This window comes from Paroedura picta, chromosome 7 (assembly GCF_049243985.1).
Source record: "Paroedura picta isolate Pp20150507F chromosome 7, Ppicta_v3.0, whole genome shotgun sequence".
NCBI lineage: Eukaryota > Metazoa > Chordata > Lepidosauria > Squamata > Gekkonidae > Paroedura > Paroedura picta.
In genome coordinates this window covers 4,069,367-4,082,644 of record NC_135375.1, presented here as the reverse complement: position 1 = coordinate 4,082,644, position 13,278 = coordinate 4,069,367, and the positions used below count along the sequence as shown (strand labels likewise).

Below are 13,278 nucleotides of genomic sequence, written 5' to 3'. Positions count from 1 at the left end.
TCAGGGCATACATAATTTGGGGGCAAAACTCTATGGTTTGAAGCAAATTCTTCCATAGTTTTGCCCACAAGACAGAGCCCCCTCCCGATCTCTGACATGCCAACTTCACTTCTGAGTGATGCCAATGCATCAGTAAGCTCCCCAAAAGTGCCCTACCTAGTCACAGTTCTCTCAGAACTCTCTCAGACCCACCTGCCTCCCAAGGTGCCTGTTGTGGAGAGAGGAACGGAAGGAGATTGTAGGCTTCTTAGAGAATCCTTAAGGAGGAAATAAACGGGGTACAAAAACCAGCTCTTTTTCTTCTGCTCCCTTGGAAATCTTGTTCTTTAAGGTGCCTCTGGATTCGGACCTTGCTGTTCAGATGCAGATGGACATAGGTGCCCAGCTGAAGTGATCCTACATCTTGATCCTGTGTCAATGTAGACCATCCAGGCAGGCAGAACTTTTAATGGAGGTCTGTGGGAGGTGGACATGGCCATGTGTTGGCCTGCACACCTGAAAGAGGCTTAAAGGTAATGGAACCCTTACAGAACACCTGGGGAACTTCAAAGCCAAGAAGCCTGCCTTATATTTAACAACTGACAGGGCAGGTACAGAGGGTGGGATGGAGGAATTACGCTTTTACCCTTTTCTTTTGAATCCCTAGCTCAATCTGGCGCTGTGCTGAAAGGATGCTTATGAACTTTTTAATAAATGCTTTATAACCTTTAATGCTGGTAGTTGTTCTTGGTGCTACATAGACATCCACTGTGTTTGTTTGATTTCATTTATAGGCTGCCCCTGTTGAGTCAGGCATCCCAGAGCGGCTTCCAACAATATGAACAATAAAACCATACGATAGTTATCTCTATATCTCTATCTCTATCTCTATATAAAACAAAATCACAATAAAACTCACCCATTCAGTTAGTTTAAACAGAGTCGTTGTCAGACAGCCTGCTTTGGTAAGGAGAGTAGGAGGAGAATCCAAGATTGGTGGGGAGGCCGTAGGATGTACCTTTACTCTCCTCTTGGACACGCTATCTTCAAAGGAGCGCCGTGAGGACAGGGAGGGGTAGTCAGCTGGCGAGGGGATCCTTCCCCAGAGATGCACAAGATGCACATGATAACCACCTGCCAGATAGGAGGAGACACAGAGATGTGGCCTGAGAACTTAGAAGCTGGGAGTCCTGTCCTTCCTAGTGGACACGAACCATCTGTTTGGTATGCAGAAGGAGCTCAGTTCAATACCTGGCAATTCCAGGGGGAAGGACCAGGCCACAGGTGATGGGAGAGGCCTTTGCCTGTGACCCCGGAGAGCTGCTGCCAGTCTGAGTAGGCAATTCTGACCTTGATGGATCTGTTTGGTATGCACAGGGAGCCAGGTTCAATACCTGGCAATTCCAGGGAGAAGGACCGGGCCACAGGTGATGGGAGAGGCCTTTGCCTGCGACCCCGGAGAGCTGCTGCCAGTCTGAGTAGGCAATTCTGACCTTGATGGATCTGTTTGGTATGCACAGGGAGCCAGGTTCAATACCTGGCAATTCCAGGGAGAAGGACCAGGCCACAGGTGATGGGAGAGGCCTTTGCCTGCGACCCCGCAGAGCTGCTGCCAGTCTGAGCAGGCAATTCTGACCCTGATGGGTGGATGGTCTGGTTCAGCATAAAGCAGTTTTGTGTCATGTGTGAATGCAGGAGCCACTTTCCTTCGGGCTTGAGGCGGCCACGTTTGCGGCTCCCCGTTCAGCTCCTTCCAGAGACGTTCTCCAGCCTCCGCCATCTGAATAATTCTTGTTCTCAGTCACAGCCCAACAACCACGGTGCTCATTAGCGGCTGTTTAATTAAGCAATATGGATCCTGCCTTGATATTTGCCATTCCGCTCGCTCTGATTGATTGGGGAAAGTGTCTCGTTGTTAAATACGGTGGCCGTAAAGTTTAATCCTGCTTGACTTATTGCGGGTTCCGTTCACCGCTCCAGATGCCGATCCTGCCCAAGCCCACGGAAGGAGCCGCTGGCCTATTAAATCAGCGCTAACTGTGCGTGCAGGAAAAGATGATGGGGTTCGTTACCAACGGTTTGCTGGGTAATTATTACAATCTGGATTGACACAGTTCTGCACACCCAGCGCTGCTGCTTCCCCTGTCCTTGGGGGGAAAGGGATGGAAAAGACCTGAAGAAAACAACCGCAAACTTCACGCAAAGATTCATGTTAAGTTCGCCAGCCACACACACAAGGTACCCCAGCCGACAAGCAGCTAGCCAGGAGATGCCTCACTGGTGGGAATCATAGAATCATAGAGTTGGAAGGGGCCATACAGGCCATCTAGTCCAACCCCCTGCTCAACGCAGGATTAGCCCTAAGCATCCTAAAGCATCCAAGAAAAGTGTGTATCCAACCTTTGCTTGAAGACTGCCAGTGAGGGGGAGCTCACCACCTCCTTAGGCAGCCTATTCCACTGCTGAACTACTCTGACTGTGAAAAACTTTTTCCTGATATCTAGCCTATATCGTTGTACTTGAAGTTTGAACCCATTACTGCGTGTCCTCTCCTCTGCAGCCAGCAGAAACAGCATCCTGCCCTCCTCCAAGTGACAACCTTTCAAATACTTAAAGAGGGCTATCATGTCCCCTCTCAACCTCCTTTTCTCCAGGCTGAACATTCCCAAGTCCCTCAACCTATCTTCATAGGGCTTGGTCCCTTGGCCCCAGATCATCTTCGTCGCTCTCCTCTGTACCCTTTCAATTTTATCGAAGAAGTGTCAAAGCATCCCCCAAAGCAACATAAATGCAGAGAGGATGGGGCCAAGGTCCCCAGACAGGCCCCATGCTGGGAAATGGGGGTGGGCCCTGGCAGATTCGGATTCTTGGGGCCAATGCAGATGGACTGGCAAAGGGCTTCCCTGCACATTCCTGTCTCTTTTAATCCCCTTTTCTTTTGCAAACGCCAAGAGAGCTGTTTCCTGGAGGAGAGCAGAGCTGGGTTGAGAGAGGGCATCTTTAGCATAAGAACACAAGAGAAGCCCTGCCGGATCAGGCCAATGGCCCATCCAGTCTGTGTCACACAGCGGCCAAAACTCCAGGCCCCTCAGGAGGCCCATCCGCAAAGCAAGGACTCCAGAAGCTCCCCATGGTTGTCCCCCAAGAACCTCTTCAGGGAGTTCCCCACCATGAATGACTCCAAGATCTCTCGCCTGGTCAGTTAGCTCCAGTTTGGACACATATTTATAGTTGGGGGTTTGGGCTCCAGAGTGCAAGACTTTGCCCTTGCCCACCTATGCCCTCATTTCCCCCTGGACGCCCACTCGCCCAGCCTCAACAGATCCCTCTGGAGTGCCTCACAGTCCCCACCACCCTGAATGACTTTGGGCCCACGCTTTCCTCCTCCTCCGAGGTTTGCTCACTGGCTGAAGGCCCCCACGGAGCACCTTCCTCCCTACAAGTCCCACTCATTACCCTGGGTCTCCAGATGACCAAGATCAGCTCCCCTGATCTCAAGATATTTCCTACCCCAGGGGTGGAAATCTTCTAGTCACCTCCAAGCTGCCTCGAGAAGCCTATTGGTATGGGTATCCCCCCCCTCAAGCAGTTCTAGAGGAGGAGTGTTTTTTTATTTCCCAATGGGATAAAGGGTTAAAGCTCCCCTTCCTCCTCTCCCCCCCCCCCATCTTCCTCCTTGATAAGGCCGTTCCAGAGGCTGCATTTGCAAGAGACAGAGAGGGAGAAAGTGAAGCCGGGAAGAAGCACTGAGAGAGGGACCGAAGGGGCATTTGGGATGCCATGGCTTCCGCAGACAGCTCTGGTAGAGCAGGGGTAGTCAACCTGTGGTCCTCCAGATGTTCATGGACTACAATTCCCATGAGCCCCTGCCAGCGGTCGCTGGCAGGGGCTCATGGGAATTGTAGTCCATGAACATCGGGAGGACCACAGGTTGACTACCCCTGTGTTAGAGGATTGCAGCAGCCCCCTGCCCCCCCAAGGCTTTGCAGTCCAATGATTTGCTCCATCTCCATCCTCCATCTCTCATTAAAGGGGGCAGACCCCCCAGGAGGCACACTCAGTCACTGTCCAGATGTGCGTCCGCTTCACAGGGCTATTTTCCAGCTCTCTGGTCATCATGAAATCTGTTAGCAAGAAAACAAGGCAGCCTGCTTCAAGGCCAGGAGCCACGGACAATCCCTCTGGGCCCAGCAGCAGGAGCCGGAAGACACGCCCAGAGGCAGGCTGTTCACAGGACCATCTCCTCAGCACCTGCTCCACGCCGGGCTTGGCATCTCGGGACCAGTCGGGGTCACTGTTTAGCCCCCATCTTCCATGTCGAAGAAATTTTAGGGAATCTCTCCTTCAAATAGCCTCCAAGAAGCCAGTGAGTGGCTGCATTTTCATTTTGTTGTCACAACAATCCTGCAAGGTAGGCCCTGGTCAGACTAAGACTGGCCCGGCTTCATATCTGTGAGAAGAGCAGTCGTGTGACACCCTGTGAGGTGGGGAGGGGTGAGAGAGCTCTGATGTAACTGCTCTGTGAGAAAAACTCCAAGAGGACTGTGACTAGCCCAAGGCTACCCAGCTTGCTGGACATGGAGGAGCTGGGAATCAAACCCAGATGGCTGGATTAGAAGCCATCAATCTTAACCACGATGCCAGGCTGGCTCTCACTAGGAACGGGGAGCTGGGAACTGACTTCAGCCATGTCCAACCGCAGTTCGTTTTACTGCGTGGCGATCCATCCACCAGACAGCCAAGAATTGTTTTAACTCAGGAAGGTTTTGCCCCCTCAATAACTGTGCTGGGACACAGTGGTGATTCAGCAAAGACAGGTTGACAGGCAATTCCCTTTGCTTGGCCGCATGTGGCCCTGGGCTACTTTGAGTCCCCTGTTCTGTCCTCTGGATCAATGGCCCCTTTGGCCCTGTGGAAATGCAGCGCTGAGGAGAGAGGGATGCTCTAAGCAGGACAGCTGGAAGCGTGACTGCCTGTAGAGGGGGGGGGGGATTGATGGGGGCACCTGAACGTGCAGCCCCTCAGCCAGGGCATGAGACCTTGGCATGCAGAAAACCTTCAAGGGGTGCCAGCCTCCAGGTGGAGCATGGAGATCTCCCAGAATTACAGCTGTTCTCCAGAGGAAAAAAATTGCCCAGGATAAAACGGCTACTTCAGAGGGTGAACTCCATGGGCTCCCCTCCTCCTCTGGAGGTCTCCACGTTGAGCCAGGGCAGCCGTCCACTGAAAACCCTCCCAGTGGGCCAGGAGATGTCCCAAAAATGCAACTGACCTGCAAATGACCGAGATCCGCTCCACTGCAGCCATTGGCTGCTTTGGAGGGCGGGCTCTTAGGCCCCACCCCTTGCTGTGACCCCCCACCCTCTTCTCCTCAGGCTCCGCCCAGGGAATCTCCAGGAATCTCCCAACCCAAAATTGGCAACCCTATGCCCTTCCAGCTCTCGGAATCTGTGATCGCAGGTGGGTGGCTACGTTGATCTTGATAGAATCCTAGAATCCTAGAGTTGGAAGGGACCTCCTGGGTCATCTAGTCCAACCCCTTGCACTATGCAGGACACTCCCAACCATCTCGCTCACCCACTGGAACCTGCCACCCCCTTGAGCCTTGACAGAATCTGAAGCAGCTCAACGATGAGTCCAGGGGCACCTTGAAGGACATTTTATTCAAGGTAGATTCTTCTACGCTTGCTTATAGCACTCTTCTTGGGCTCCCAGTGGGTGGGCCCCCTGTGCCCCTTCCCAAATGGAAAGCCCTCCCAGGATGTCCCCTCTAGTTTCTTTCCCCTGCAGTGAAGCGCAGCTCCACCCTGAGCAGAATAGAACTCCCGTAATCCTCAAATCTTGAGAGCCAGCTTGGTCCAGTGGCTGAGAGAGACAGCTTGCAATCTGAAGAACCGGGTTGGACTCCTCCTCCTCCTCCATCTCCACCACATGCAGTCAGCTGGGAGACCTTGGGCCAGTCCCAGTCCCCTCAGAGCTCATGGCTGACAAAGAGACCCTCCGTCTGCCAAGGCCCCCGTGGCCACTTGTGTGGGTATGGGGAGGGGTGGCTTGGGGTGCCATTCCTGGCAACTTGGGGGTAGACCCTTGGGAGGGCAGAGACCCCCAGTGTGGGGAACAATACCACGGCAGCCATTTTCCCCAGGGGAACTGGTCTCGCAAAGGAGCTGTGATTCTGGAAGATCTCCAGGTCCCACCTGGAGGCTGGCATCCCTGGACTCTCAAAGGTTTACACCTCGACCGCCTTGATGCCCTCTGGACTGGGATCCAGCTGCTCTTCCGCAGTCCAGCACGCCCACCCTCGGAAACCAGGCCCCGTCCATGCAGCTCTTTACCCTTTGGCGTCCTTTCCAGATCAGAGGCGCAGGAGGTCTTTAAATAAACAAGCGTGCCACCGCCTGCATGAGTTATTTGCAAGATATTTTGTGCGCATCGCTCAGGAGGCAGCTGGCGCGCACAGGCCCGGCGGATTGATTGCCTCAGCCGTCACAATTTCCCCACGCAGACAGCATTAGCATGAAAGCCGCACGGAGAGATCTTCGCAGGGGACAATTTCATGCAAATGTTTGCTTTTCTGATGCATGTGTTTTTGCCTCCTGAGCCAAGACCCACCTGGCGTTCGCATCCTTCCCTCTAGGAACATGATCTCTGCGTACGGGAACATAAAAGCGGGAAGAAGCCCTAGATATTTGGCTGCCCGTGAAGTACTGCAACAGAAATGTCACCCGTGCCGGTTCACCTATGATTTAAACGATGCACAAGGCACAGCTAACACACAGCGGTAGTCAAACTGCGGCGCTCCAGATGTCCATGGACTACAATTCCCATGAGCCCCTGCCAGCGAATGCTGGCAGGGGCTCATGGGAATTGTAGTCCATGGACATCTGGAGCGCCGCAGTTTGACTACCCCTGGTTCAGAAAGTTGCTTTGGTCCAGGGACAGGAACGGTGACCCATATAACTGAGTTGTGGCCTATGAAATGTCGCTTCTACACTGGCGGTGGCCACACTGTGGCTCGCTGGCAGGGGCTCATGGTAACTGTAGTCCCTGGACATCTGGCAAGCCACAGTCTGGCTATCCCTGTTCTGCACAATTCCTTACAGCAAGTTCAAATGGCTTCTGCTTTGTTTCAGGTTTCCTTCCGCTCTTTTAGACTTCAGCCGGCTTTTCTGTGGTCTAACCCTCCCGGCAGTGCCCCCACTTTGCAGGTTGCATTTGACTTAAACTATCTAATCCACGCCCAGCGGGATGAGGGGTGGGGACAGGCAAACTATAAGTCATCCGTCATTTAAGCTCTGCTTGCATTCAGGAGAGCCAGCTTGGTGTAGTGGTTAGGATTGTGGACTTCTAATCTGGCATGCCGGGTTCGATTCTGCGCTCCCCCACATGCAGCCAGCTGGGTGACCTTGGGCTCGCCACGGCACTGATAGAACTGTTCTGACTGAGGAGGAATCTCAGGGCTCTCTCAGCCTTACCCACCTCACAGGGTGTCTGTTGTAGGGAGAGGAAAGGGAAGGCGACTATAAGCCGCTTTGAGCCTCCTTCGGGTAGGGAAAAGCGGCATATAAGAACCAACTCTTCTTCTTCAGTAATATCAGGGCTCTCTCAGCCTCCCCTCCCTCCCAGGGTGTCTGTTGTGGGGAGAGGAATGGGAAGGCGACTGTAAGCCGCTTTGAGCCTCCTTTGGGTAGGGAAAAGCGGCATATAAGAACCAACTCTTCTTCTTCTTTCTGTTTGGGATGCCAGCCTCCAGGAGGGGCCTGGGAATCCCCCACAATTCCAGCTCTTCCCCTGGAGATACTGGCAGCTTTGGAGGGGGGGGGGCTCTGAGAGGCCCCTGTCCTCCCCAGGCACTCCCCCCCCCAGATTCCCTGGAGTTTCCCAGCCTGCACCTGGCAACTGTTGGGTGTAGCTCTGGCCTTGAAAAGGATCCTGGACAACCACTGGGATCGGACAGGGGAGGCAGCTAGCTGGCAGGGCCAAACATGATTAGGAAAGAGAGTCAGCCATTACTGCCTTCCTGATGACCCAGCTTGAAGTCAGCATTCCAAACAGGCTGGGATGGGGCTGTCCAGCATTAAGCTCTCTGACCTCCCATCTGGCTTTAAGCAATTCCACAAAGGCCTTTTTCTCTGGGTGCCCCGACTGGGGGTGAGAAGCTTGCTGCTGGACTGGCAAGATGCCCTTACTTTCAAATTCCCTCCCTGCAGACATTCACAGGGTGGGATCAGGCTGTCTCTACTTTCCCCCAACCCTTCAGGCTGCGGAAATGGAAGATTTAGGCCAGGGTAGGATCAAGCCAAGAGCCTCTTGTGGCGCAGAGTGGTAATGCAGCAGACATGCGGTCTGAAGCTCTGCCCATGAGGCTGGGAGTTCGATCCCAGCAGCCGGCTCAAGGTTGACTCAGCCTTCCATCCTTCCGAGGTCGGTAAAATGAGTACCCAGCTTGCTTGCTGGGGGGTAAAGGGTAATGACTGGAGAAGGCACTGGCAAACCACCCCGTATTGAGTCTGCCAAGAAAACGCTGGAGGGCGTCACCCCAAGGGTCAGACATGACCCGGTGCTTGCACAGGGTCCTTTACCTTTAGGATCAAGCCATTGATTTCCATTGAAGAAAGAGGGTGGGGTTTTGGCCCTTCCTCCCTCCCCCTGCAGGTCCCAGATTCAGATCCCCCCATCTCCCAGAAGTCACATTTCAAGATGCAGCCAGGGCAGGGGGGAGTGTGGCTCAGTGGCAGAGGTCCCAGGACATCAGGAGAGCCCTGCTGGATCAGGCCAGGTGTCCATCCAGTCCAGCATCTTCTCTCACCCAGTGGCCAACCAGTTCCTCTGGACAGTCAACAACAGGGCAGAGAGGCCGAGGCCTTCCTAAGAACCTCCGAAGAGCCCTGCTGGGTCGGACCACTGACAGTCCACCTAGTCCACCATCCTGCCCTCCACAGTGGCCAGCCAGTTCCTCTGCAGGGCCAAGGGCTTCCCCTGACTCAGGGCTCTACGATTCCCACACTGGTCACTGGAAATGACCTCTGGCTCCAGCCCGCTAGCCAGGGGTCGTTGCTGGTTGTGCTGCTGCAACTTTAACTTTTATTTATGTATGATGATGATGATATATTATGAATTTTAAAGTACAGAGAAAGCCAAGGCTGAAAGCGCATCGATCTTTAGAGAAACACAAGCTCTCCGAATTTGTCGGATGTGACATCTGCGGGGAGATGAGCCGTTCTGAAGGCTCCAGTTTCTACGTCAACAGCAATCTTTTCAAAGGCAGCTGGCCCCAATCCCAGAGACGATATTTCCACGGGCATAAAACTCCACCCTGCATGCCTTCCTGCCGCCCCCGAGGAGACCTGGGCCGTCAGTGCTGGAGGATTCCTTCCCCAGCCTGCAGGCTCAGTCCCTGCAAGGTCTTCTCCAAGGTCAGGACGGAACCGGAGTCTGAACGGAGAAGGAAGATGTCCTCCGCCCCCCCCCCCCCGTGTTTCCAACCACAAAACTGTCTTTTCCGCACCCTCGGGGGGGGGGGGCTCACACATGGCATCTGTTTCAGGCGGGCTGGAGGCGGGAGCAGAATCTCAATTCCTTTAGGCGGTGTAAAGATTAATTACAAATGGGCCTTTCAAAATAAATTTGACAATTTAGATGCAGAGGGAGAGCGAGAGAAATAAAACTGTGACTCCCATTAGGAGCCAGATGACTTCTAAATACACCGTGTTAACAGCGCTCAAGAGCAGCGGGTGCTGGCGCTGGGCCAGCCGCCTTGGACACGTTGGCGGAGAGGAGCGTGGAACCGCTCCGGGGTCGGGGGCCGGAGGCAGCTAATTGGCCACAATTGCTTTGGGCTGGCGGCTGTGCCTCTCTGCTGTCCACCTCCGCCTTGGCTTCCCGGTGCTTTCCTTGAGAGTGGCTCAACCTGGACAGCCCGGGCCCCTCAGCCCCCAGAGGGGAAGCAGGGCGGGCCCCTGGCTAGCACGGCAAAGGGCCACCTGCGAGAGTATTAGGGCCAGGACGCAGGGCGGACAACAGCATGTTTCTCGCCTGGCTGCATCACACACATGCCGGAGGAGAAATAAATAACAATCTTGCGAGATAGGGCAGATGGCAGGTTGGTGCAGAGACAGAAGGGTGCTCATGGCACGTCTGCTCTCCCAAATTGCCCGGGCCGCTTCTTCCAATCTACCCCCTTTACGCAGGGCAAAGGGCAAAGAAAGCCATGTTGCCCCAGTAGGACCAGGTCTCCAGAAGAGCCAGGGGCATTTGGCATGCCAGGAGCCCGCTTGTGAGGAAGAGCTGCGCTTGGGGGCTCCTTCTGCCAGCCTCCGAGTAGCCCAGTGACGTCAGATCACGGCAGTTCAGCAGCGCCGGCCTTGGTTGGCTCTTGGCTGAGAGGCCACCCTGGAAGTCCAGGGCAGAGGCCGGAAAAAAGCTCTCCTTCAACAGGGAAAGCAGAAGTGCAAAGACTGTTTTCTCTGTTGAGTTAATTGGCATTCATGGATTTGTCAACATTACCTGTTCCCCATAATATATTTCTGGAAAGGGAGGAGGAGCTGGTCTCATGGCTTAAGTGCCACTCAGCGCTTAACACCCACTCAGGGCGGCTGTCCCACCCCTAAGTGCCTCCTCCTCCAACCAGCTTGCCTGTCTGTCCAGCAGCCAGCCAATCACCTTCCATCCCCCACCCCTGACCACCCCTCCTCTTTGCACTTCCTTCCGAGGCTCGGAGGCTGCAGATCCCTGCCATGTGAGAGCTGCCCCTGCCGGTGAGTTCCCTGCCAGGTGCCTGTCCAGGTCCTGGGGGAAGGGAAAAGCCGTGTGCAGAGTTCTTCCACCCCAATCTAGTGCCCACTGTATTCCTGAATGCAACGGACTTGGCCCCTAGCATAGTATTATACTACATGATGTAATATGTTGGGCCTGTATGCCATGCATTTGGGTATGCCGTGTTTTCTACGGACACAGCTGGGGGGTGAGAGGCAAGGCTGTTTCCGCCTGGGACTTGCAGCTCTGGAAACGTCACAAGTGAGGGGGGGGGGGCACAGACTGAGAAACACCCAGTGGAATGCATCCAAGGACCCGACGGCAAAGACCTGAAAACTTTGAGGAAACATGGAAGATGCTCACGGAGAACAGGGAAGCCACCTTCCAGCTTCTAGGCCAATGGCCATCCTCTCTCCCACCACAGGCCCCTTGTCAGCTGCGAACTCAGCACGCTGCAAATGGGCAAGATCCACAGTTGTCTTTCTGTCTGATGCAAGGGGCTTGGACTGACACCCGGAGCCTCCTGTGGGTCTCCGAGATGTGCCCCCACTCAATTCTCTCCTACTGCAGACAAACGAGGCCGCCCTGTGGAAATGCCTGTTTTACTCTCACCTCCCGTTCAACAGCCACGAAAACTCCCATACGAGGATCATTCCGCCAGAAATGCTCAGGACTGCCTTTTCGGAAAGGCAGCAGGGCCACAGTGAAAGCCTGTAAAATTCAAGCGTTTCCATTGCTTTGCCCACGGGCTCCGATCTACTGTTGCACCCCCTGCTCTAAATTTGTAACCCGTTTTTGTTTGTGCTGTGCTGTTTTATAGTCTGCAGCAGGGGTAGTCAAACTGTGGCCCTCCAGATTTCCATGGACTACAATTCCCAGAAGCCCCTGCCAGCGAATGCTGGCAGCGGCTTCTGGGAATTGTAGTCCATGGACATCTGGAGGGCCGCAGTTTGACTACCCCTGGTCTACAGCATACTGTTCCTATGCCCTGCCGCCTAATTTTGTAATTCTGCTTTATTGTACGGCTGATCATATGTGCTATATTGCCCTGAGTGCCTTTCTTTGTGCGAAGGGGAAGCAGAGCAGGGAGGGGCAGGGAGAAACGCAGGCACTCCCAAGGACTCGCCCCTTCGACAAAGGGGCTCCGTGGCAGGTGGGACAGACTGGGCTCGGCCCCTTGGCCTCTTCCCCGTCTGCACCAAGGACCGGCAACAAGGCAAGGCAGCCCACAAACAGCGCTTCATTTCTTTTTTTTTAATTTAATCAGATTTGGATTAGGAAAGAAAGGAAGAAAATAGCAACACCGGGGACAAAGTCCCAGCCTCAACCGCAGGCCTCTCTGCTCCTCTCCACTCTCTTGCAGGCTCAGAAAGAAGACAAATCCAGGATCAGGCCCCACCATGATGCAAAGGGCCTCCTGCACCAACCAAGCAGCCTCCCCGACCATTTGCAGTGTGCCTTCTGCAGACCTGTGAGGTCTTCATGAACCCGGCAGAGCCAGTATCACTCAGGGGGCGAGAAGACTCTTCAGAGCCTGGAGGAGCTGCAAACAGCCATAGTCAGGCTGGGAAACAGGGGAGTCCTCTTCCCCTGGGCAGGCAGGAAGGGAAATATGCTGGCTTGCAGCTCAGGCACGTGCCAGGAGTGTACATGGGGAGAGGCAGATCTCCCCAGAGCCACCTCCATTCTCACTAAGTTAGCAGTTGCATTGGCCGCCCAGGCATTTCAAAAGCAAGGACCTGTGGCCATTTTCTTCCTCACATGCCCGCCCTAAAGTGATTTTTATCTGGCAAGGAGGCCTGAGACTCACAGATCTGCAGAGCCCTTGTTCCAAGACTCAGGGGAAAGTAGTTTACCTCCCAGGAGCACATAGGAATAGACTTGCAGCTTGAAGGAACTGCTGCTGGAATCCAAGAGAGGCACCAGCAGGTTCCAGAGAGGTCCAATGGGGGGCTCTGCCCGCCCCCCCAAGAGCTCCTGGATTCTGCACTGCAGGGAGCTCTCCAGCTCAGCCTCAATGGCCAGTCCAGCAGCCCTCGATGACTGCCCCTCGCAAATGACAGAGAAGCCCTTCTCAGGGGTGATTCAGAGGGAGGAGGTCGACCTGGAGGAATCACCGTGGGGCCCAGCCGCCCCAACCCCACGAGGCTCCCTCCGGTTCAGCCGATAGTGCTCCTCGGGCAGGTTTCTCAGGCGCTCGGCAGCCTGCAGGGAGAGAGTAGAGCTGATAAGACCTGGCAGGGCCCTGCCCCAGAGGCCTCTGGCTTGCCTCCTTTTCTACCTCCCCTTCCTCACTTCTGCAAACTCTTCTGCTTCCCCTGCACTCTCTGACCCACATGTCTATGGAAGGGGCTAGCAGGCAGGCAGGCCTTCTAGAGAGCCCTCCCGGTTGGATGGAAGAGGAAGAATTAAATTCCTCCTGGGGAAAGGTAGAGCCTCAGCTCTCATACCAGGGGCCTAATATTGCGCCCAGGTACATCACGTCCAAAATACTTAAGGATCGACAAGACATTCCTTAGAGGAGTATAAATAGTAATATTTTTA

General features: G+C 54.4%; 1 protein-coding gene across 3 annotated transcripts in view; it reads right to left on the bottom strand.

Moving 5' to 3' along the window:
- GALT (galactose-1-phosphate uridylyltransferase) overlaps nt 1-13,278 on the bottom strand; it is a 53,932-nt gene that overhangs the window by 23,819 nt on the left and 16,835 nt on the right. For 2 of the 3 annotated variants that reach the window (XR_013232961.1, XR_013232962.1), the window contains exon 11: nt 899-1,113. Coding sequence is in view for 1 of the 3 variants with exons in the window: in XM_077346595.1 (XP_077202710.1) it covers nt 12,820-12,939 (120 nt within the window). In the remaining 2 variants the exon portion in view is untranslated. Of the gene's footprint in view, nt 1-898; nt 1,114-11,973; nt 12,940-13,278 lie in introns of those variants that run through there. The other variant, XM_077346595.1, reaches the window with a different exon arrangement.